A 22,280-nucleotide genomic window follows, 5' to 3' on the forward strand; every position below is an offset into this window, starting at 1 on the left:
CCCTGCAAAAGTAAGTACATAACCTGAAGTAGACTTCCTCGTATCTATATCTCTGGCCATATCTGCATCTGTGTAACCTGTCAACACAGGTGGTCCACCTCCAAAGCTTAAACAAACCTTAGAGCTCCCTCTGAGATATCTAAAAATCCACTTCACCGCTGCCCAGTGCTCTTTGCCTGGATTTGCAAGAAATCTGCTAGTAACACCCACTGCATATGCGATGTCTGGCCTCGTACATACCATTGCATACATTAAACTTCCAACTGCTGAAGCATAAGGAACCTTTTGCATTTTCTCCTTCTCCTCATCACTTGACGGACTCTGTTCTGAGCACAACTTGAAGTGACCTGCAAGAGGAGAACCAACTGGCTTAGCATTGCTCATACTGAATCTTTCCAATACCTTCTCGATGTATTTCTCCTGTGACAACCAAATCTTCTTGTTTTTCCTGTCACGAGAAATCTGCATGCCTAGTATTTGCTTTGCTGGCCCCATGTCCTTCATTGCAAAAGACTCACTCATTTCCTTCTTCAACCTGTCAATTTTAGACATATCTTTCCCAAGAATAAGCATGTCATCAACATAAAGTAAGAGAATAATAAAATCCTCACCAAACCATTTGATGTACACACAATGATCTGAAGCCGTTCTTTTGTATCCATTTTCTGTCATAAATGAATCAAACTTTCTGTACCACTGTCTTGGAGCTTGCTTTAGCCCATACAAGCTCTTCTTCAACTTGCAGACAAAATTATCTTTACCTTTGACTTTGAAGCCTTCTGGTTGCTCCATATAAATTTCCTCCTCCAAATCACCATGAAGGAAAGCTGTCTTCACATCTAACTGCTCAACCTCCAAGTCCTGGCTAGCAGCAATACCAAGAGCAACACGAATAGAAGACATTTTAACAATAGGAGAAAATATCTCTTCAAAGTCAATACCTTTCTTTTGACCAAAGCCTTTCACAACCAATCTAGCTTTGTACTTTGGTTGAGAACAATATTCTTGAGTCTTCAACCTAAAAACCCACTTGTTCTTCAAGGCCTTCATTCCATTTGGTAGCAGCACCAAATCATAAGTGTGGTTCTTCTGAAGAGCATCCATCTCTTCCTGCATAGCAGCTAACCACTTCTCTTTCTGCTCACTCTCAACTGCTTCCTGGTAACTCTCTGGTTCACCTGCATCAGTAAGCATCACATACTCATCTGTAGAGTATCTTCTGGAAGGTTGACGTTGTCTAGAAGATCTTCTCAACTGAGGTTCTACGGGAACTTGCTCTCCTACTTCTTCTTGCTCAACATGTCCTACAGGTAGATCAATATCAGGTTCTACACCATCTTCCTGCATATCTCCCCCATCACCCTGATATACTGGAGGAGTAACTGGGTCACAATCTGCTAATCCTTCTGCAGAAGTCTTGGCTGGTGCCTTCTTCTTCAAATCCTCAAAGGTTTGATCCTCAAAGAAGATCACATCTCTGCTCCTGAACACCTTCTGCTTTTCTGGATCCCAAAGCCTGTAACCAAACTGATCATGTGAGTAACCAAGAAAAATACATTCTTTAGACTTACCATCCAGCTTGGACCTCTCATTATCTGGAACATGTGCAAATGCACGACAACCAAACACTTTCAAATGCTTGTAGGAAACATCTTTCCCTGACCATACATGCTCTGCAACATCACCATCTAGGGCTGTACATGGTGATAAGTTGATCACATCAACTGCAGTCCTCAAAGCCTCATCCCAAAACCTTTTGGGTAGCTTGGCCTGTGAAAGCATACATCTGATCTTTTCCATGATGGTGCGGTTCATCCTCTCTGCAATTGCATTATGCTGAGGTGTACCAGGAACTGTCATCTCATGTTGGATTCCATGTGACCTGCAATAGTCATTAAACAATCCTGTATACTCACCACCATTATCTGATCTTATGCATTTCAATTTCCTTTCTGTCTCCCTTTCAACCCTGGCATGAAACTCTTTAAAGACATTAATAACCTGATCTTTGGTCTTCAAAGCATAGGCCCAAACTTTCCTAGAAAAATCATCTATAAAAGTGACAAAATAAAGTGCACCACTTATACCAAGAACATCAACAGATCCACCAGGAGTTTTTGTCCTCAAAGGACCACATACATCTGTATAAACACGGTCTAAGGCATGCATTTTTCTAGACAAAGCAGCACTAGCAAATGAAACTCTATGTTGTTTACCAGCTAAACAATCAATACAAGGGTTCAGATGTATACCTCTGAGATCTGGTAATACCTCTCTCTTGGAAAGAGTTTGCAGCCCCTTCTCGCTCATGTGTCCCAATCGCCTATGCCACAACTGTTAGGATCGAGAGCACTAAGAGGGGAGGGGGTGAATTAGTGCAGCGGAAATCTTACAATAATTTAAAAACCAAAAGCTGCGTTCGTTCAAAAACTATTATGATGTAAAAGCAAATTCTCAGTTTGTATCTAAGTGCAGTTTGCGTCTAAGCGCAGATTGCGTTTAAGCGCAGTTTTGCGCCTGAACTCAGATTTACGTCTAAATGCAGATTTACGTCTAAACGCAGATTTACGTCTAAACGCAGTTTTACGTCTAAACGCAGATTTACGTCTAAACGCAGTTTTACGTCTAAACGCAGTTTTACGTCTAAACGCAGATTTACGTCTAAACGCAGTTTTACGTCTAGACGCAGATTTACGTCTAAACTTTGAAAACTCGTTTGTATACTCGCAGAAGGCAGTATGCAGTTGAAATCAAGATGTAAACGTGAACTGAAATCTGATGATTGAGCGAGGAAAGCCGATTTACGTCTGAATGCAGTTTTACGTCTAAATGTTGAAATTCGTTCGTAAAATCGTAGAGGACAGATTGCAGTTATTAATAGGATTAAAATGTAAGCGTAAACTGCAAAGAAGCTCGTTCGTAAAAGCACGGAAAACAGTTCTACAGAATCAAACGTAAACGTAAACTGTAATGTATGAAAATACGAATTTACGTCTGAATGCAGATTTGGAAGAACATCACTTAGAACTTGTTCGTGAAAGCACAGAGAGCAGTAGTGATGAGGGAGGTTTGCAGTAATGATAAAGTGCTCGAAAATAAACGCAAACCAGAGATTTAGAGTGGTTCGGTCAGCCTTGACCTACTCCACTTTTGGCTTCCTCCACCGATGAGGTTGCCGACGTCAACTAGGTGCCTTCCTTCAATGGGCGAAGGCCAAACTTCCCTCTTACAGTTTCTCTCCTTTTGACAGGCTTAGGAGACAACCTTTACAGACCTTTCTCTCCTCACTTTACAACTGAAAACTTGAAGAACAGAAGGAGGAGACTTAAAGGATTTACAACACTTTTGAGCTCTTAGAATCACAGAAAAGATCAAGATTTTGGTGTAGGTCTGTATCTTTTCAGTGCTGAATGGGTGGGGTATTTATAGGCCCCAACCCAATTCAAAATTCGAGCTCAAAACGATCAAATCGATCAAATCCCAGAATTCTGGGATCAGGCGGTTGCACCTCTCGACTGGAGAGGTGGCACCGCCTGGCAGAGCTCGAAGACTGAGCTCTGCCGATTGCTTCTCTCTGCTAGAGCTCGAAGACTGAGCTCGATGGTTGCATCACCTGGCAGAGCTCGAAGACTGAGCTTGGTGATTGCATCACCTGGCAGAGCTCGAAACTGAGCTCGGTGGTTGCATCACCTGGCAGAGCTCCAAGCTGAGCTCAGGCTGATCCACCTCTCTGCCAGAGCTCGAAGACTGAGCTCGGTGATTGCATCACCTGGCAGAGCTCGAGACTGAGCTCAGGCTGATGCACCTCTCTGCCAGAGCTCGAAGACTGAGCTCGGTGGTTGCATCGCCTGGCAGAGCTCGAAACTTGAGCTCTGGCGGTGCTACCTCTTGGCAGAGGAGGTTGCACCGCCCAGTCTAGCTCGAAGACTGAGCTCTGGGCGGTTGCACCTCTCGGCTGGGGCGGTTGCACCTCCCAGCCTCGCAGCCCTGGCGGTTGCACCTCCTGGCTGGGGCGGTTGCACCTCCCAACCCCATAGCCCAGGCGGTTGCACCTCCTGGTTGGGGCGGTTGCACCTCCTGGTGCAATCAGGGTCCGAATGGTTCACTCCATTCGGCCCACTTTGAATCTTTTCAGGGGCCCAATTGCCCCAAGATTAAGCTAATGGGATCACCTCCCATTTTCATGCTTAATCATCATGCTAACTACGATTAACTCTAAGACAACTTCTGCAGCTTTGCTCCGATGCGTCAATCGCTTCTTCCGGCGAGTTTCCGGCCAACTTCCGTCGATCAACCGATAACCCTCGGTGATCCTTCTGCGGACATCCGGCATACTCCTGGACTTTGCGACGATCCACTTGGCGAGTTCCGACGAGCTTCGCTTGGCAAGCTTCTGGACTTCTCGGATCTGTTCTCGCTGAACCTCCGACAACCGTCCGAACTTCCGTTGAACTCTCGAACTCCCAACGTGATCATGATCTTGACTCCGGCGCAACACCTGCTGCTTGTCTTACTCTTATCGTAGTTAATCCTGCACACTTAAAACAAAACTTCAATCGAGACAATTAATCCTAAGCAATTAACCAAGTTGTCCGACATGTCATTGGTCCCTCGACGCTTCGTCCGATTCTTCGGCGCATCGTCCTCTCGTGCAGCCTATTGCCCAATCGGCCAGTTGACTCCGCAACTCCGATATCCTTGGCACAATACCCGCTCTTCTTGGCCCGATGCCCGAGTCCACGGCCCGAAGCCTTCTGTCGATACGCCGACCGATCCACCGGCCCGACGTCCAATCTTCTGACATGTTCTTTCGGCACAACATGATTTTCCTGCTTTAATTATCTCATCCTGATCGAAGCATCCTGCGTCACTCAAAACGCAGATTAAATCATAAACATATATCAAGTAGTTTCATCATCAAAATACGAGATTCAACAATCTCCCCCTTTTTGATGATGACAATCACTTGATGACGGAGTTAAACTTAACTCCCGGAGTTTAAACAAACTCCCCCTATCAATATGCCATATTGATAGAACCTTGAATTCAAACTGAATTCAAGTCATTGCAATATTCATCATGAATACTTGCAACACGTCAACATGAACTTATGCATAAACTTATGCATCACATATCATGTCATCAACATACTTCTCCCCCTTTGTCATCAACAAAAAGGAGAAGTACTATAATCAAGTGTTTGTGTGTGATATTGGTTCTTCTCTTTGCATGAAAAACATAGTATCAAGTTTTATCATCATGCAATCTTGGAGCTAGAAGATTTAGCAGGTGTTATATCATGCTTAGGACATTCATGCTATCAAGTTTTAGATATTCAAGTTTTATAACATATAAGATAGCACTTTTGGTAATGTTCAAGATAGCAAGTTCTATATCATGCAAGCTAGCAAACTAGAGATGTTCAAGAAAGCAACTCTTGCTTCTTGATATATGCAAATTTGTCAAGTTTTGCTAGAAGTGCAAGTTAGCATTTTTGCCTCTTGAGATAGGCAAGATAGCACATTTGCTTCTTTTGAGATAGCAGCTTTTCGCTTCTCTTTAGACTACGAGCTAGCAATTTTTACGATGTACAAGTTTCACAATATACAAGCTAGCAAAAAACTTTGAAAGCAAATGCAAGATAACTTTCTTGTGTAGGCTCATGATTATTGCTTCCTATTGTAATGTGCAAGTTGCAAGTTTTGCTTCTTGAGATATTCAAGATAGTGATGTTCAAGAAGACAATTTTTCTTCTTGAAATAAGCAAGTTAGCAATCTTTGCTTCTTAAAATAGGTAAGCTAGCAAATCAAGTTTTTGCATCTTCTTGACTTGTACAAGCTAGCTATCTCCCCCTTTGTCATTGTCAACAAGGGAAAAACCCTTTACATCAATTTCTAAATCATGACAAAGGTAAGTAATCATTCTTATTTGTGCATCATTATAGTTTCAATGCACAAATTCATTAACATTACATTTCAAAAGATTTATGCATGATACTGAAAAATCAATTATCATCATGAGCATATCAAACATGATATTCAAGCATTCATGATATATCATTTTGGCAGCATGATCATAGATATTCAAACGATGGTATCTAGAATTCATTACATCCTATTATGCATGATCATTAACTCCTCATTTGTATTTCATGCATTATTTCATTTCATCTCATAAGGAATATCAAGAAGAGTTATTGGATGATGAGATAAATATTTTATGAATACACAGAATATCATAAGTGTTTCATGTATTCATATTATCACATGAAGCATATTATCATTTATAAGATTTATAACATGAATAACGTTATTACTATTTCATCAAAATCAGTTTCGAGATTCACATAATATCATGAAATCATTAATCTCGATAAAATGGGAAAAACATTTTCTTTTTAAGTGATTCTTTTAACACATCATAAAAAAGAAAAACTCATTCATAATTCAAGTGATTTACAAGATATCATAAATGAATTTATCACTTGTATTTCACCAAAATCGAGAACTCTTAGAGATAGAAAATGATTGAAGCATTTAATCTGATTGAAGAATGATTCATATTTAAAGTGTAGCATTTGTCAAATCTGAAATCATCAAGTATAACTTTAATATTTTCATTGCAACATTAAGCAAGGTTTCATTGAACATAATTTTGAATGATTCTTATAGATGCCTAAAACCTCTTTAGTTTTAATCTATGATTGACTTTATAATAGCATGCTCAAATCTTTATTTTTATGTCAAAACCATACATTATATTTCATAAACAAAGACAATGAAAAATATCAAGCCTTCCAGACAAAAGCCATGTATCGTCATTGAAAAGCAATATGAAAATCATCAAAATATACATTCTTGCTTCTCAAGCACATAAATAAGATTAATCTCACTAGGTGTAAAATCATTAGATTTCTATCTTGCATTAACATAAGACATGCAATTTTCATTATCATTTTCAAGATTACAAGCATGATCATATTTTTGCATTTTCATTATTAAATTATTAAAAATATAATTTTCAAGAAAATTTAAAGAAAAAGAAAAGTGCATCATGAAAAGCATCATGTAATTTCGAAGTAAATTAGGGGGATTTCGATTACCTCATCATTGTAGGCTGTTAAGGCGTAGTTTGCCGCCTTGCTTTTGTTGACTTTCTCTTCTTCGGAGGAGCTCGATTCATCCCAATTTTTGTTCTTCTTCTTGCGTTTAAAGCAAGTAGTTCCATTCTTTTTGTTTTTTAATTTTCGTTTCATTTTAAGTTCACCATCACTTGAGCTTATGCTCGAGTGGTCTTCAAATGTTCTATGTCCCAAATCCTTCCTGTTCTTTGGAAGGTTGGTTTGTTCATCATTGTCCTCATCACTTGAGTCATCGCTCAAGTGGCATTCATTTGTCCAGAGCTCCAAATCCTTCCTGTTCTTTGGAAGGTGGTTCTCAAGTTCTTCACGTGCATTGCACGTCATTTCATATGTGATCAATGAACCAATTAGTTCTTCAAGTGGAAAATGGTTCAAGTTTTTCGATTCTTGAATAGCAGTTACTTTTGAATCCCAAGTTTTAGAAAGTGAGCGCAAAACTTTGTTAACGAGTTCAAAATCCGAAAAGCTTTTACCAAGTGATTTTAAACCATTGACGACATCCGTAAAACGGGTGTACATGTCAACAACGGTTTCGCTTGGTTTCATATGAAAAAGCTCGAAATCAAGCAGTAGAATATTAACTTTCGAGTCTTTGACTCTACTAGTTCCCTCGTGCGTGATTTCAAGAGTGCGCCAAATATCGAAAGCCGTTTCACACGTAGAAATCCGATTGAACTCATTTTTGTCCAATGCGCAAAATAAGGCATTCATAGCCTTTGCGTTTAAAGAAAAATTCTTCTTCTCCAAAACCGACCATTCGTTCATCGGTTTGGAGGGAAGTTAAAAACCATTTTCAATGATATTCCATAAATCCAGATTTAGAGAAATTAAGAAAACTCTCATTCGAGTTTTCCAATAAGTGTAGTCCAATCCGTTAAAGAACGGTGGACGAAAGACCGAACAACCCTCTTGAAAAGTCATTTCTCTCGGGTGTAAATCCGAAATGAGAAATACCTCGCTCTGATACCAATTGTTAGGATCGAGAGCACTAAGAGGGGGGGGGGTGAATTAGTGCAGCGGAAATCTTACAATAATTTAAAAACCAAAAGCTGCGTTCGTTCAAAAACTATTATGATGCAAAAGCAAATTCTCAGTTTGTATCTAAGTGCAGTTTGCGTCTAAGCGCAGATTGCGTTTAAGCGTAGTTTTGCGTCTGAACTCAGATTTACGTCTAAATGCAGATTTACGTCTAAACGCAGATTTACGTCTAAACGCAGATTTACGTCTAAACGCAGATTTACGTCTAAACGCAGTTTTACGTCTAAACGCAGTTTTACGTCTAAACGCAGATTTACGTCTAAACGCAGTTTTACGTCTAGACGCAGATTTACGTCTAAACTTTGAAAACTCGTTTGTATACTCGCAGAAGGCAGTATGCAGTTGAAATCAAGATGTAAACGTGAACTGAAATCTGATGATTGAGCGAGGAAAGCCAATTTACGTCTGAATGCAGTTTTACGTCTAAATGTTGAAATTCGTTCGTAAAATCGTAGAGGACAGATTGCAGTTATTAATAGGATTAAAATGTAAGCGTAAACTGCAAAGAAGCTCGTTCGTAAAAGCACGGAAAACAGTTCTGCAGAATCAAACGTAAACGTAAACTGTAATGTATGAAAATACGAATTTACGTCTGAATGCAGATTTGGAAGAACAGCACTTAGAACTTGTTCGTGAAAGCGCAGAGAGCAGTAGTGATGAGGGAGGTTTGTAGTAATGATAAAGTGCTCGAAAATAAACGCAAACCAGAGATTTAGAGTGGTTCGGTCAGCCTTGACCTACTCCACTTTTGGCTTCCTCCACCGATGAGGTTGCCGACGTCAACTAGGTGCCTTCCTTCAATGGGCGAAGGCCAAACTTCCCTCTTACAGTTTCTCTCCTTTTGACAGGCTTAGGAGACAACCTTTACAGACCTTTCTCTCCTCACTTTACAACTGAAAACTTGAAGAACAGAAGGAGGAGACTTAAAGGATTTACAACACTTTTGAGCTCTTAGAATCACAGAAAAGATCAAGATTTCGGTGTAGGTCTGTATCTTTTCAGTGCTGAATGGGTGGGGTATTTATAGGCCCCAACCCAATTCAAAATTCGAGCTCAAAACGATCAAATCGATCAAATCCCAGAATTCTGGGATCAGGCGGTTGCACCTCTCGACTGGAGAGGTGGCACCGCCTGGCAGAGCTCGAAGACTGAGCTCTGCCGATTGCTTCTCTCTGCCAGAGCTCGAAGACTGAGCTCGATGGTTGCATCACCTGGCAGAGCTCGAAGACTGAGCTTGGTGATTGCATCACCTGGCAGAGCTCGAAACTGAGCTCGGTGGTTGCATCACCTGGCAGAGCTCCAAGCTGAGCTCAGGCTGATCCACCTCTCTGCCAGAGCTCGAAGACTGAGCTCGGTGATTGCATCACCTGGCAGAGCTCGAGACTGAGCTCAGGCTGATGCACCTCTCTGCCAGAGCTCGAAGACTGAGCTCGGTGGTTGCATCGCTTGGCAGAGCTCGAAACTTGAGCTCTGGCGGTGCTACCTCTTGGTAGAGGAGGTTGCATCGCCCAGTCTAGCTCGAAGACTGAGCTCTGGGCGGTTGCACCTCTCGGCTGGGGCGGTTGCACCTCCCAGCCTCGCAGCCCTGGCGGTTGCACCTCCTGGCTGGGGCGGTTGCACCTCCCAACCCCACAGCCCAGGCGGTTGCACCTCCTGGTGCAATCAGGGTCCGAATGGTTCACTCCATTCGGCCCACTTTGAATCTTTTCAGGGGCCCAATTGCCCCAAGATTAAGCTAATGGGATCACCTCCCATTTTCATGCTTAATCATCATGCTAACTACGATTAACTCTAAGACAACTTCTGCAGCTTTGCTCCGATGCGTCAATCGCTTCTTCCGGCGAGTTTCCGGCCAACTTCCGTCGATCAACCGATAACCCTCGGTGATCCTTCTGCGGACATCCGGCATACTCCTGGACTTTGCGACGATCCACTTGGCGAGTTCCGACGAGCTTCGCTTGGCAAGCTTCCGGACTTCTCGGATCTGTTCTCGCTGAACCTCCGACGACCGTCCGAACTTCCGTTGAACTCTCGAACTCCCAACGTGATCATGATCTTGACTCCGGCGCAACACCTGCTGCTTGTCTTACTCTTATCGTAGTTAATCCTGCACACTTAAAACAAAACTTCAATCGAGACAATTAATCCTAAGCAATTAACCAAGTTGTCCGACATGTCATTGGTCCCTCGACGCTTCGTCCGATTCTTCGGCGCATCGTCCTCTCGTGCAGCCTATTGCCCAATCGGCCAGTTGACTCCGCAACTCCGATATCCTTGGCACAATACCCGCTCTTCTTGGCCCGATGCCCGAGTCCACGGCCCGAAGCCTTCTGTCGATACGCCGACCGATCCACCGGCCCGACGTCCAATCTTCTGACATGTTCTTTCGGCACAACATGATTTTCCTGCTTTAATTATCTCATCCTGATCGAAGCATCCTGCGTCACTCAAAACGCAGATTAAATCATAAACATATATCAAGTAGTTTCATCATCAAAATATGAGATTCAACAACAATTCCATACTGAAGTCTTTCTCTGTAGCATTTAACTGCTCACCATAAGCTTTAGCCTGCAACTTGTACAAAGTATGACATTTCTTTCCATTAGCTATAACAAGAGAACCCTTACTGAGTTTTCATTGCCCTCTGTGAAATCTGCTTTCATAGTCTTCATCATCTAGTCTTCCAACTGAAATTAAATTCAGCCTCAAGTCAACCACATGTCTCACATCCTTAAGTACCAACTTGCAGCCAAGGTTGGTCTTTAAATGGATATCACCCATGCCAATGATGTCTGCTGTGCCATAGTTGCCCATCTTGACAACACCAAAGTTTCCAGACCTGTATGTAGCAAAAAACTCCCTCCGAGGTGTAGCATGATAAGAAGCACCTGTGTCAATCACCCACTCAAGATCCTGACACACACAAGAAAAAATATCATCAGAAGGAGACAAAATCAAATAATCACCACCCTGCACTGTAGTTGTAGTATTATCCTTTGATTCTGTAGACTCCACTTCTTTTCCCTTTTTCTTGTTCTTCTTAGGTTGCTTACATTGGTTCTTGTAATGTCCTTTCTCACCACAGTTATAGCAAACAATATCTTTTCTTGATCTTGACTTGCTCCTACCCATACGTGAACTGCTTCTGGATTTTGACCTTCCTCTGTTCTCTGAGATAAGTGACTGTGAATCATTCTGAGATGTTGCTGAACTCTTTCTTCTCAACTCCTCATTCAACAAACTGCTTGTTACTTGACTCATAGTGACAATACCATCTGACGCAGAATTACTGAGGGAAACCACCAGTGTCTCCCAACTTTCTGGTAATGAACTGAGAAGTAACAATGCCTGCAACTCATCATCAAGAGACATTTTCATAGAGGATAACTGGTTAATAATACTCTGCATTTCATTCAAATGCTCAGCAATAGAAGCACCCTCTCTATATTTTAGGTTCACAAGTTTTCTGATCAAAAAAGCTTTGTTGCCAGCTGTTTTTCTCTCATAGAGACTTTCCAATTTTTTCCAAAGAGAATATGCAGAAATTTCAGTAGAAACATGGTGAAATACACTATCATCAAGCCACTGTCTAATAAACCCAATTGTTTTTCGATCTAACCTCTTCCACTCATCATCTATCATAGTTGTAGGTTTTGCACTATCCCCTTGCAAAGGTCCATACAAATCTTTGCAATACAAGAGATCTTCCATTCTTGGTTTCCATATCATCCAATTATTTCCATTCAAACTAATCATGCGAGAAATATTACTGGCCTCCATGTTCAAATACAAAAATTAAATCACCAAAACCCCGCTCTGATACCAGTTGATGGGGATAAAAAGAGGAATAACCTTTGTATAGGAACAAATACTAGAAGACCAAAATACGCAGCGGAATAAAATGGAAACACAATCAAACAGAACACCAAGATATACGTGGAAAACCCCTTCAATGTGAAGGGTAAAAACCACGGGGCAAACTAGAGATAATTTACTATGAGAATAATGAATATACAAATCTCAATCTCTTGCCCAAAACCCAAGCAACAACCACAAGAGAATAACTGGGATACAAGGATCACGTTACTGCCCACAATATCTAAAACCTCCCAAGTAATCACAGCAAGAGCCTACTATAGATTTGATCTAACCTGAGATGAGAACACTGCTAGATGATTGTGAACAGTCTCTCTGCGTTGTCCTTGTCTTCTTCCCTTTCTTTCTCTTCCTTTTCTGCCTTGTTCTCCTTCTTCTCTTTGGAATCTCGTGGCTCCAAAGATCTGCCTCGTTGCTGCCTTTTTATAGCTTTAATCTGCCTCTAAAACGCAGCCACCACACCCCCCTAATCTTAATTAGGGTTAGGTTAAGAGAGGGTGTGGGCTGTGGGCTGATAAAGCCCACATGGGCTGAATATGGGCCATCAGCCCAACAGCTCCCGTTGACGTATCCTGTCACCAATTAGGAATCGCTGAAAACCCCGAAGTTATCCACGTGCATCACAAGGCCGAGGCGTAGTCCGTGGAGTAGTGCCTCGTACTCGGCCTGTTGGGAGCTATCGGTCTTTTCGCTGTGATCTTGCCGTCTCTCTTTATTAAGCCTCTGTCTCTTTTTGTTCTTTCTGTGAACTGTGATCTGTCTGTCAACAAGAGAAAGCTTTCATGGCTCCTTTCCTGTGACATCTGTTACCGTAAGTAACTTTTTTAGCCGTGACCTGGGGGTCGACGCGGTTGGTTCAGGGGTCCGAACGACTAGGATCAGGAGAGACTGCAAGACTCGGGATCTCGGGGCGGCTGATCACGGGGAATAAGGCTGGGATGCTCCGCGTCGTCGGGTTGGGTCGGCTTCAACCGAGTACCTGCACTAAGGTCGGGTCGGTGATTCGGCCCGACCCCTCCAACGGTCAAGTTAGTGGTGTAGAGGGGAGTTTTTGGGGAAAATCGCGTGCTTGTCTGCTTACCTTGCCCGCTTGAAGCCCGAGGGCAGGGCCGTGCACCTGACCCCGTCCGTTGTCGAAGTGGGCGTTGCGTGGACGGTCGAGTCGAGTCGCCGCAAGGTATGGCGAGCCTTGGTCGACGCCATCCCCTGCCTCGTCCGGGCGTGCGTGGTCTGGGTATGGCTAGCGAGGGTGCGCGTCATGCTGACATTAATGTTCGTCTGTTGGGGCAGTGTGCCGTCCGGTCGAGGCTGACAGCGGGCGGTGTTATGTCAAATCCGGTATGTTGCACCCTATTTGTTTTTACCCCTATCATATTCCCCCCCCGAAAGGAGCCATGCGTCGGTTTTTGCATGTGGGGGGTCCGAGGCATGGCTGCTGCCTTTAGGTGAATTGGCCATGCGGGTCCACAGGGCATGTCGTCGGCGGGTCGGTCGGGCGGCGTCGAGCTCGGGAATCACGGGGTCGACAAGGGACGAGGAACACGATGCGGGTGAGCTACTCCTACGATTATGTACTTCCGCTGTCCTGAAGCCGGCGGGAAGGGTCCGAGTAGGTCCAAGCCCCACTGCCCGAATGGCCACGCACAATCGATGGGGCTGAGTGGGACCGCAGGCTATCGGGGCGCGCGGGCGTGTCGCTGGCATGAATCGCACCGCTGTGCGTAAGCCTTCGCGTCCCGGCACATGGTTGGCCAGTAGTAGCCTTGGCGGAGTACTTTGTGTGCCAAGGTCCGTCCGCCAATGTGTTCGCCGCAAACCCCTTCGTGGGTTTCGGCCAGGACCGTCTGTGCTTCGTCAGGCTCCAAGCACCGCAGGAGGGCGTAGGCGAAGGACCGTCTGTAAAGCCGCCCGCTCTCCTCGGTGTACCACGCATGTGTACGGCACAGGCGCCGAGCCGCTACCTCGTCGAGGGGAAGGGTGCCATCCTTCTTGAAGCGCAGCAGCTCATGTACCCATGTGATCGGCGCACTGCCTGGGGCGGCGACCGCTACTTCAATGGCGCGAGCAGGGAGCTCCTCAACCTCCGGCCATGCTTCGGAGGTCGGCTTTGACGCGAGCTTAGCTAGCGCGTCGGCTCGCGCGTTCTCCTCCCTCGGAACGTTAGATAACGTAAAGTAAGGGAACTTGGCGGTTAGGTCCTTTACCCGTGCCATGTATTTTGCCATGGTTGCGTCCCGAGCTTCGTATCCTCCGCTGAGCTGTTCGGCCACGAGCTGCGAGTCGGTGAGGATATGTATTGCGGCCACCTGCATCTCAAGGGCCAACCTCAGTCCAGCTAGGAGTGCCTCGTACTCTGCCTCGTTGTTGGTGGCCTTAAACCCGAAGCGGAGGGAACGTTCAAACGAGCGTCCGTCGGGGGCGAGGAGAACCAGTCCCGCGCCGGCACCCCTTGAATTGGTCGAGCCGTCCACATGCAGGGTCCAAGCTTCGGGGGTTTGCTCGAGGTCCCTGTCCTCCATCTGAGTTAACTCCGCGATGAAGTCGGCCACCGCCTGAGCCTTGATGGCGGTCCTGGGCACGTATCTTATGTCATGTTCGCCCAGCTCCACCGCCCATTTGAGGAGCCATCCTGCAACATCAAATTTTGTTCAGATCTGCCGAAGGGGTTGGTCGGTGATGACCTCCACCGTGTGCGCCTGGAAGTAGGGGTGCAACTTTCGAGCCGAGAGCACCAAGGCGAGCGCGAGTTTTTCGATCGGTGGGTAACGCTCCTCGGGTCCACCCAGGACATGGCTGACGTAGTAGATCGGGAGTTGTTGGTCAGAGCTTTCCTTGATCAGGACAGAGCTGACCGCGTGTGGGGAGGCCGCCATGTAGAGACCCAGCTTCTCGCCGGGAGAAACAGAGGCGAGCCGGGGGAGGTTCGCTAGGCGCTGCTTTACTTGTTTGAAGGCTTCTTCGCACTCCGTTGTCCATCGGAATTTTTTCGGGTCCTTGAGCGCCCTGAAGAAGGGGAGGCAGTGATCCCCCAACCGGGCAAGGAAACGGGATATGGCAACAATCCTTCCGTTCAGTCGCTGCAGGTCTTTGATCGTCCGGGGTGACTGCATGTTGATGATCGCTTGGACTTTCTCCGGGTTGGCGTCAATTCCCCTTTCATGTATAATGAACCCGAGGAATTTCCCGAAGGTGACACTGAAGGCGCATTTTGTGGGGTTGAGCCGCATGCCGAACTTGCGTAGCGTGCTGAACGCCTCGGCCAGGTCGGCAATATGTGCTTCGGTCTTTTGGCTTTTCACGATCATGTCGTCTATGTATACTTCCATGTTCCTTCCGATCTGATGGGCGAACATTTTGTTCACCGTCCTCTGGTACGTGGCCCCGGCATTTTTCAACCCGAACGGCATGACCTTATAGAAGTACACCCCCTGGTCGGTGAGGAAGGCCGTGTGTTCGCTGTCCTCGGGCGCTATCCTGATCTGGTTGTACCCTGAATAGGCGTCCATGAAAGAGAGGCGCGCGTGTCCAGCCGTTGCATCGACCAACTGGTCGATTCTCGGGAGGGGGTAGCAATCTTTCGGGCATGCATTGTTGAGACTGGTGTAGTCAACGCACATCCTCCAGCTTCCATTGTGTTTTTTCACAAGGACTACATTGGACAGTCATTGAGGATACTTGGCTTCCTCTATGAAGCCTGCTGCTAAGAGACGGGTCACCTCTTCTCGTATAGCCTGCTACCGATCAGGGGCCTGCCGTCTGGGTCTTTGCTTCACCGGGCGAGCGTCAGGTGGGATGTTAAGGTGGTGCTGTGCCACCCTTGGGTCGACGCCCGTCATATCAGACGGGGACCAGGCGAAGATGTCGGCGTTTTCCCGTAGGAGTCCGACGAGCCGTTCTTGTTCCTGTTCGGGTAGCTCTGAACCCACCTTGACTGTTCGGTCAGGTCGGGCTTCTTGTAATGGTACATCAATGGTGGGCCCCTTCGGCTCGGGATGAGGTGCCGGTCTTTTTGTCTCCCGTGGGTCCTCCAGCGGTGGCTCGACCCTGGTTCTCTTGTGTAGCGAAACGGCGGTTAGGTAGCACCGCCTGGACTCTCGGGGGCTTCCGCTGACTTCTTCGACCCCAGCGTGAGTCGGGAACTTAATGGTTTGATAGTAGGTCGAGACAACGGCTCTGATTTTATTGAGGGTCGACCGTCCCAGTATGGCATTGTAGGCCGTAGGAAGGTCGACCACCAAAAAGGTGGTCATCACCGTTTTTGACCTTGGCGGGACGCCCAGGGTTAAAGGCAAAGTGATGGCTCCCAAAGGTGATATTGAATCTCCCATGAACCCGGTGAGCGCTGAGCCGATTGGGCGTAAGCTTTCCTTGGCTAAGCCGAGCTTTTGGAAGGCGTCAAAGTAAAGTATATCGGCCGAGCTTCCCGTGTCGACCATGATCCTTCTCACCTGCGCGTTGGCTATCCTGGCCGATATTACCAGGGCGTCGTCGTGGTCAGGTCGCTCGGCAACTCCGGTCGGGAAGGTAATCTCGGGCTCGGGCTCGTGTCCCGAGGCTTCGTCGGGAGCGGCCCGGGCATACGCCTTTCTGCCCGACGCGGAGCCCCCCCTGCTACGGGACCCCCGGCTATCACGTCGATGTGTCGTTCGACGGGGCCTTCCGGGTGAGGTGACGGCTCCTTGACCGGTGGAAGGTAGTGGCTGAGATGCCCTCGGCGGATGAGCTCCTCGATCTGCCTTTTTAGCTCACGGCACTGCTCAGTGTCGTGCCCATGCTGCCGATGGAAACGGCAGTATTTCGAGCGGTCCGCGAGCTCTCGCGGGCTCCTCATCGGGTGGGGCTCCTTGAGTAATCCCTTCCCCTTCTCATGGAGAAGTATTTTCGTCTGCGAAGAACTCAAGACGGGGAGAGGAGACCTCGGGTCGGATCTATCCAACCTACGACGGGAGGTGGAGGGCTGCTGCTGTCGGGGCGGCTCCGTCTTGACTTTTTTGTGTTCTTCCCGCTTCCTGGCCATCCATGTCTCCGCGGCGATGAACTGGCCAGCACGCTGAATCATTTCGGGAACCGCGGCAGGGGGTCGCTCCACGAGAGACCAGAAGAACCGGGAAGGCCGCAGGCCTGTCATGAATGCCTGCATCAGTAGAGAGAGGTGAGCGTCCGATAGTCCGCGAATTTGAGTCGTAAAGCGGTTCACAAAATGGGAGAGGGGCTCGTCCTCCCTCTGGTTGAGCCCGAGGAGTAATGCCACGGATGGTTTCGGTCGAGCGTAAGCTAGGAAACTGAGCTCGAAGTCTTTGGCGAGTTGGTCGAAGGAGGCGATGGTCCCGGCCTTCAGACCGCTGTACCACGCGCGGGCCGGACCCCGTAGGGTTGTCGGGAACGCCCTGCACATCAAAGCGTCGGAGGTCCCGTATAGTGCCATTTGGGCGCGAAAGGTGGCCACGTGGTCCGCTGGGTTAGCGGCGCCGTCATATGCGTCCAACGAGGGCAGGCGGAAGTGTGACGGGATCGCCTGATCTTGGATCTCGGGGGTGAACGGGGATCCTTGCTGTCTGTCCACTCCGTGGTCTCCCTTGGACTTACGGACCTCTTGTTGTACTTCGTCAAGTCTTTGACTGACGAGGCGCAGCTGGGCTCGTAGGGCATTTGTAGAATCGGCGGACGGAGCCTCGCGCTCGGGGCGGCTCGCCGTATCTTCCGCCTCCCGGCTCCCGGGCCGAGCCATCGGGTTCTGGGGTGAGCCAGGGAGCCCGGAGAGGGGCATGTGAGCTCGGACGAGGGTTTCCTGTTGCTGTGAAGGGTGAGCCACGCGCGGAGGGGTTCGCCGTGAGATAATCGGGATGATGGTCTGCACCATGCTCGTCAGGGCTCAGACTTGGTGAGTGAGGTCGTGAAAGGCCTCTGGAGATACTGGCGACGGGTCGGTGGGGGCGCCGTCGAGAGGTGACAAACCGGGGTCATTGAACAATCGCTAGTAACGTTCTGACGCCGCTGCGGGGCGTTCGTCGCGGGCTTCATTGTGCGGGGGGTGTTCCCTCGGGGTGGGGAGCCCAACGGCTGGGGGCTCACCAAAGTGGATTTGCTGATCGTTTGACATTCGGAGGCCCTCCTTCTAGCGCCAATCTGTTACCGTAAGTAACTTTTTTAGCCGTGACCTTAGGGTCGACGCGGCTGGTTCAGGGGTCCGAACGACTAGGATCAGGAGAGACTGCAAGACTCGGGATCTCGGGGCGACCGATCACGGGGAATAAGGCTGGGATGCTCCGCGTCGCCGGGTTGGGTCGGCTTCAACCGAGTACCTGCACTAAGGTCGGGTCGGTGATTCGGCCCGACCCCTCCAACGGTCAAGTTAGTGGTGTAGAGGGGAGTTTTTGGGGAAAATCGCGTGCTTGTCTGCTTACCTTGCCCGCTTGAAGCCCGAGGGTACTTATAGGTGAGTTCGATGTTACCTAACACGCCATCTTGCCGGGGCAGGGCCGTGCACCTGACCCCGTCTGTTGTCGAAGTGGGCGTTGCGTGGACGGTCGAGTCGAGTCGCCGCAGGGTATGGCGAGCCTTGGTCGACGCCATCCCCTGCCTCGTCCGGGCGTGCGTGGTCTGGGTATGGCTAGCGAGGGTGCGCGTCATGCTGACATTAATGTTCGTCTGTTGGGGCAGTGTGCCGTCCGGTCGAGGCTGACAGCGGGCGGTGTTATGTCAAATCCGGTATGTTGCGCCCTATTTGTTTTTACCCCTATCAACATCGACTCCTTTCCTTTGGGAAAGCTGTAGTCGTTCGCTGCCATCGTGAGAGTAGGAAGAGGCAGGAGGAGGATCATATCCTCGAGGTAAATCCCTCTCTTGTCGGTAGCAGATCTTTAGATTCTAGCATGGGTGAAAGTGATCCCGGGCGGGAGCACTATGTCCAGATCCCATTGCTCCCGGAAAGACTACTGGAACAGAGAGACAGCAGGAGAAGGCTTGTGGATTTGCCGAAAGCTTCTCCATCCCCAGATTGGTTGAAGAAGCTCCAATTCCCTTCGCCGCTCAAGATTTTCCGATGAACTATGTTAGTGTAAATAACTTTATGTCATGGCCTCGGGGCCGACGCGACTTGTTTCGGGTCCGAATGACGAGGATCTTGCCCAAGGTCTCTCGGGGTCGTTGATGTGAGCGACCGTCAGGGCTCGTCGGGACGTCCCGTAGAAAAGGATCCCCTGTTGTATCTCGTATTTTAATGATGAAACCACTTGATATATGTTTATGATTTAATCTGCGTTTTGAGTGACGCAAGATGCTTCGATCAGGATGAGATAATTAAAGCAGGAAATCATGTTGGGCCCGAGGAACATGTCAGAAGATTGGACGTCGGGCCGGTGGATCGGTCGACGTATCGATAGAAGGCTTTGGGCTGAGGACTCGGGCATCGGGCCAAGAAGAGCAGGTATTGTGCCAAGGAAATCGGAGTTGCGGAGACAACTGGTCGATTGGGCAATAGGCTGCAAGAGAGGACGATGCGCCGAAGAATCAGACGAAGCGTCGAGAGACCAATGACATGCCGAACAACGTGATTAATGCTTAGTATTAATTGTCTCGATCGAAGTTTTGTTTTGTTGTGCAGAATTAACTATGATGAAAGTAAGACATGCAACATGAGTTGCGCCGGAGTCAAGACAATGATCACGTTGGGAATTCGAGAGTTCGACGGAAGTTCGGACGGTCGTCGGAGGTTCTGCGGGAACAAATCCGAGAAGTCCAGGAGCTTGCCAAAGAAGCTCGTCGGAACTCGCCAAGTGGATCGTCGCAAGTCCAGGAGTTTGCCGGAAGTCCACAGGAGGATCACCGAGGGTTTATCGGATGATCGACGGAAGTTCGCCGGAAGCTCGCCGAAAGAAGCGATTGACGTACCGGAGCAAGTTGCAGTAAATGTCTTAGGAAATAATTGTAGTTAGTACAATGATTAAGTTAGAAATGGGAGGTGTTCCCATTAACTTAATCTTGGGGCAATTGGGCCCCTGAAAGACCCAAATTGAGCCGAATGGATCAACCCATTCGGACCCTGATTTCTGCCTGGCGGTTGAACCACCTCAGTCAAGCGGTTGCACCGCCTGAGCTCAGTATTCGAGCTCTGGCAGGAGGTGCAACCGCCCTTGACAGGAGGTGGCACCGCCTGAGCTCGGTCTCCGAGCTCTGGCAGGCGGTTGAACCGCCCCAGTCAGGCGGTTGCACCACCTGAGCTCGATCTTCGAGCTCTGGCAAGAGGTGCAACCGCCCCTGACAGGAGGTGGCATCACCCAGAGGCTCAGTCTTCGAGCTCTACTAGGCGGTGCAACCGCTCCAGTCAGGAGGTGCAACCGCTCCAGTCAGGAGGTGCAACCGCCAAACCCCGGAATTCCGGGAGATGACAGTTTTGAGCTCCGAATTCAAACTGGTTTAGAGCCTATAAATACCCCTCCAATCCCTGGGTAAAAAACACAAGCATAGAGAGATTAAAAGAAAGAAAAAGCTGTTGCAATCTTTAGAATTTTCCTCATCTAGCTTAAGTGTTCGAATTCTGTTTAAGAGAGGAGAGTGAGTACTTGTAAGGGTTGTCTCCTAAACCCGGTAAAAGGAGAAGAGGGGTGTAAGAAGGAGATTGATCTTCGCCTAGTAAAGGAAGATCATTAGTGGATACCGGTGGTCTTGACAGAAGAGGAATCGGAGGAGTGGATGTAGGTCACGATTGACCGAACCACTATAAACTCTCGTCTTCTCTGGTTTGCATTTATTCTTGCTGCTTACCTTACTGCAAACCTCCATATGTGCTTTACTTCATCATTACTTTTGCTGCACTCATTTACGAACTCGCTTTCAAGTTAAGTTTTCGAAAACGGTTTTACGTCGAAAACGTTTTCATCGTACGAACGCAGTTTGTTTTTAAATCGTAGAAGGTTTTCCGCTGCACTAATTCATCCCCCCCCTCTTAGTGCTCTTGATCCTAACAATTGGTATCAGAGCCCAGTTTTTCTCATTTCGGATTTACACCCGAGAGAAATGGCTCTTCATGGCTTCCAAGATAGTTTATCGGTTTTTCGTCCACCGTTGTTTAACGGATTGGACTACACTTATTGAAAAACTCGAATGAGAGTTTTCTTGATTTATATAAATTTAGACTTATGGAATATTGTTGAAAACGATTTTCAACTTCCCTCTAAACCGATGAACGAATGGTCGGATTTGGAGAAGAAGTATTTTTCTTTAAACGCAAAGGCTATGAATGCCTTGTTTTGTTCACTTGACAAAAATGAATTTAATCGCGTTTCGATGTGTGATTCGGCTTTTGATATTTGGAGAACTCTTGAGATCACTCGTGAAGGCACTAGCCGAGTGAAAGAGTCTAAAATCAACATTCTCGTGCATTCTTATGAACTTTTTCGAATGAAGTCGAGCGAAACCATTGTTGACATGTACACCCATTTCACGAATGTCGTCAATGGTTTAAGAGCTCTTGGTAAATGTTTTTCGGATTTTGAACTAGTAAACAAGATTTTGCGTTCTCTTTCTAAGAAGTGGGATTCAAAAGTAACTGCAATACAAGAAGCAAAAAACCTAAACAACTTACCACTTGAAGAACTAATTGGTTCGTTGATGACATATGAAATGGTGCACAATACACATGATGAACAAAATCACCTTCCAAAGAACAGGAAGGATTTGGGCCATAGAACATTTGAAGACCACTCGAGCATAAGCTCAAGTGATGGTGAACAAGAACTACTCACTAAGAAATTTAAAAAATTAATAAAACGAGAATTGAAGAACAAAATAAACATAACTACTTGCTTTGAATGCAAGAAGAAGAACACAAAGTGGGATGAGTCAAGCTCCTCCGAAGACGAGGAGAAAATCAAGAAAGGTGAGGTGACAAACTATGCCTTAACGACATTCAACGATGAGGTAATCAAAACCCCCTTAATTTATTTCGAAATTACATGATGCTATTTATAATGCATTTTCTTTTTTTAGTATAGAATTAATTTTCTTGAAAATTGCTTGTTTAAAAAAAAGATGAAAATGCAAAATTTATGATCATGCTAGTAGTTTTGAAAATAATCATGAAAAATATATATTTTATGATAAACAAACAAAATGATTTTGATTGAAAATATGAAATCATGCTATATGTGGTTAAGAAGTAATAATGTGTATCACGTTGATTTTCAATGTTGTTTGATTTGAAGAAATGCATAATGATGTAAT

The 22,280-nt window shown here is 46.8% G+C and overlaps 1 protein-coding gene across 1 annotated transcript; it reads right to left on the reverse strand.

Annotated features, from left to right (window-relative positions):
- Nucleotides 1-16,533: 16,533 nt before the first annotated feature.
- LOC103992989 (uncharacterized) lies at nucleotides 16,534-17,919 on the reverse strand. The gene has a single exon (XM_009412920.2). It carries the CDS (start codon nucleotides 17,917-17,919, stop codon nucleotides 16,534-16,536), a length of 1,386 nt encoding a protein of 461 aa, XP_009411195.2.
- Nucleotides 17,920-22,280: the final 4,361 nt, after the last annotated feature.

This window comes from Musa acuminata, chromosome BXJ1-7 (assembly GCF_036884655.1).
Source record: "Musa acuminata AAA Group cultivar baxijiao chromosome BXJ1-7, Cavendish_Baxijiao_AAA, whole genome shotgun sequence".
NCBI classification, from domain to species: Eukaryota; Viridiplantae; Streptophyta; class Magnoliopsida; order Zingiberales; family Musaceae; genus Musa; species Musa acuminata.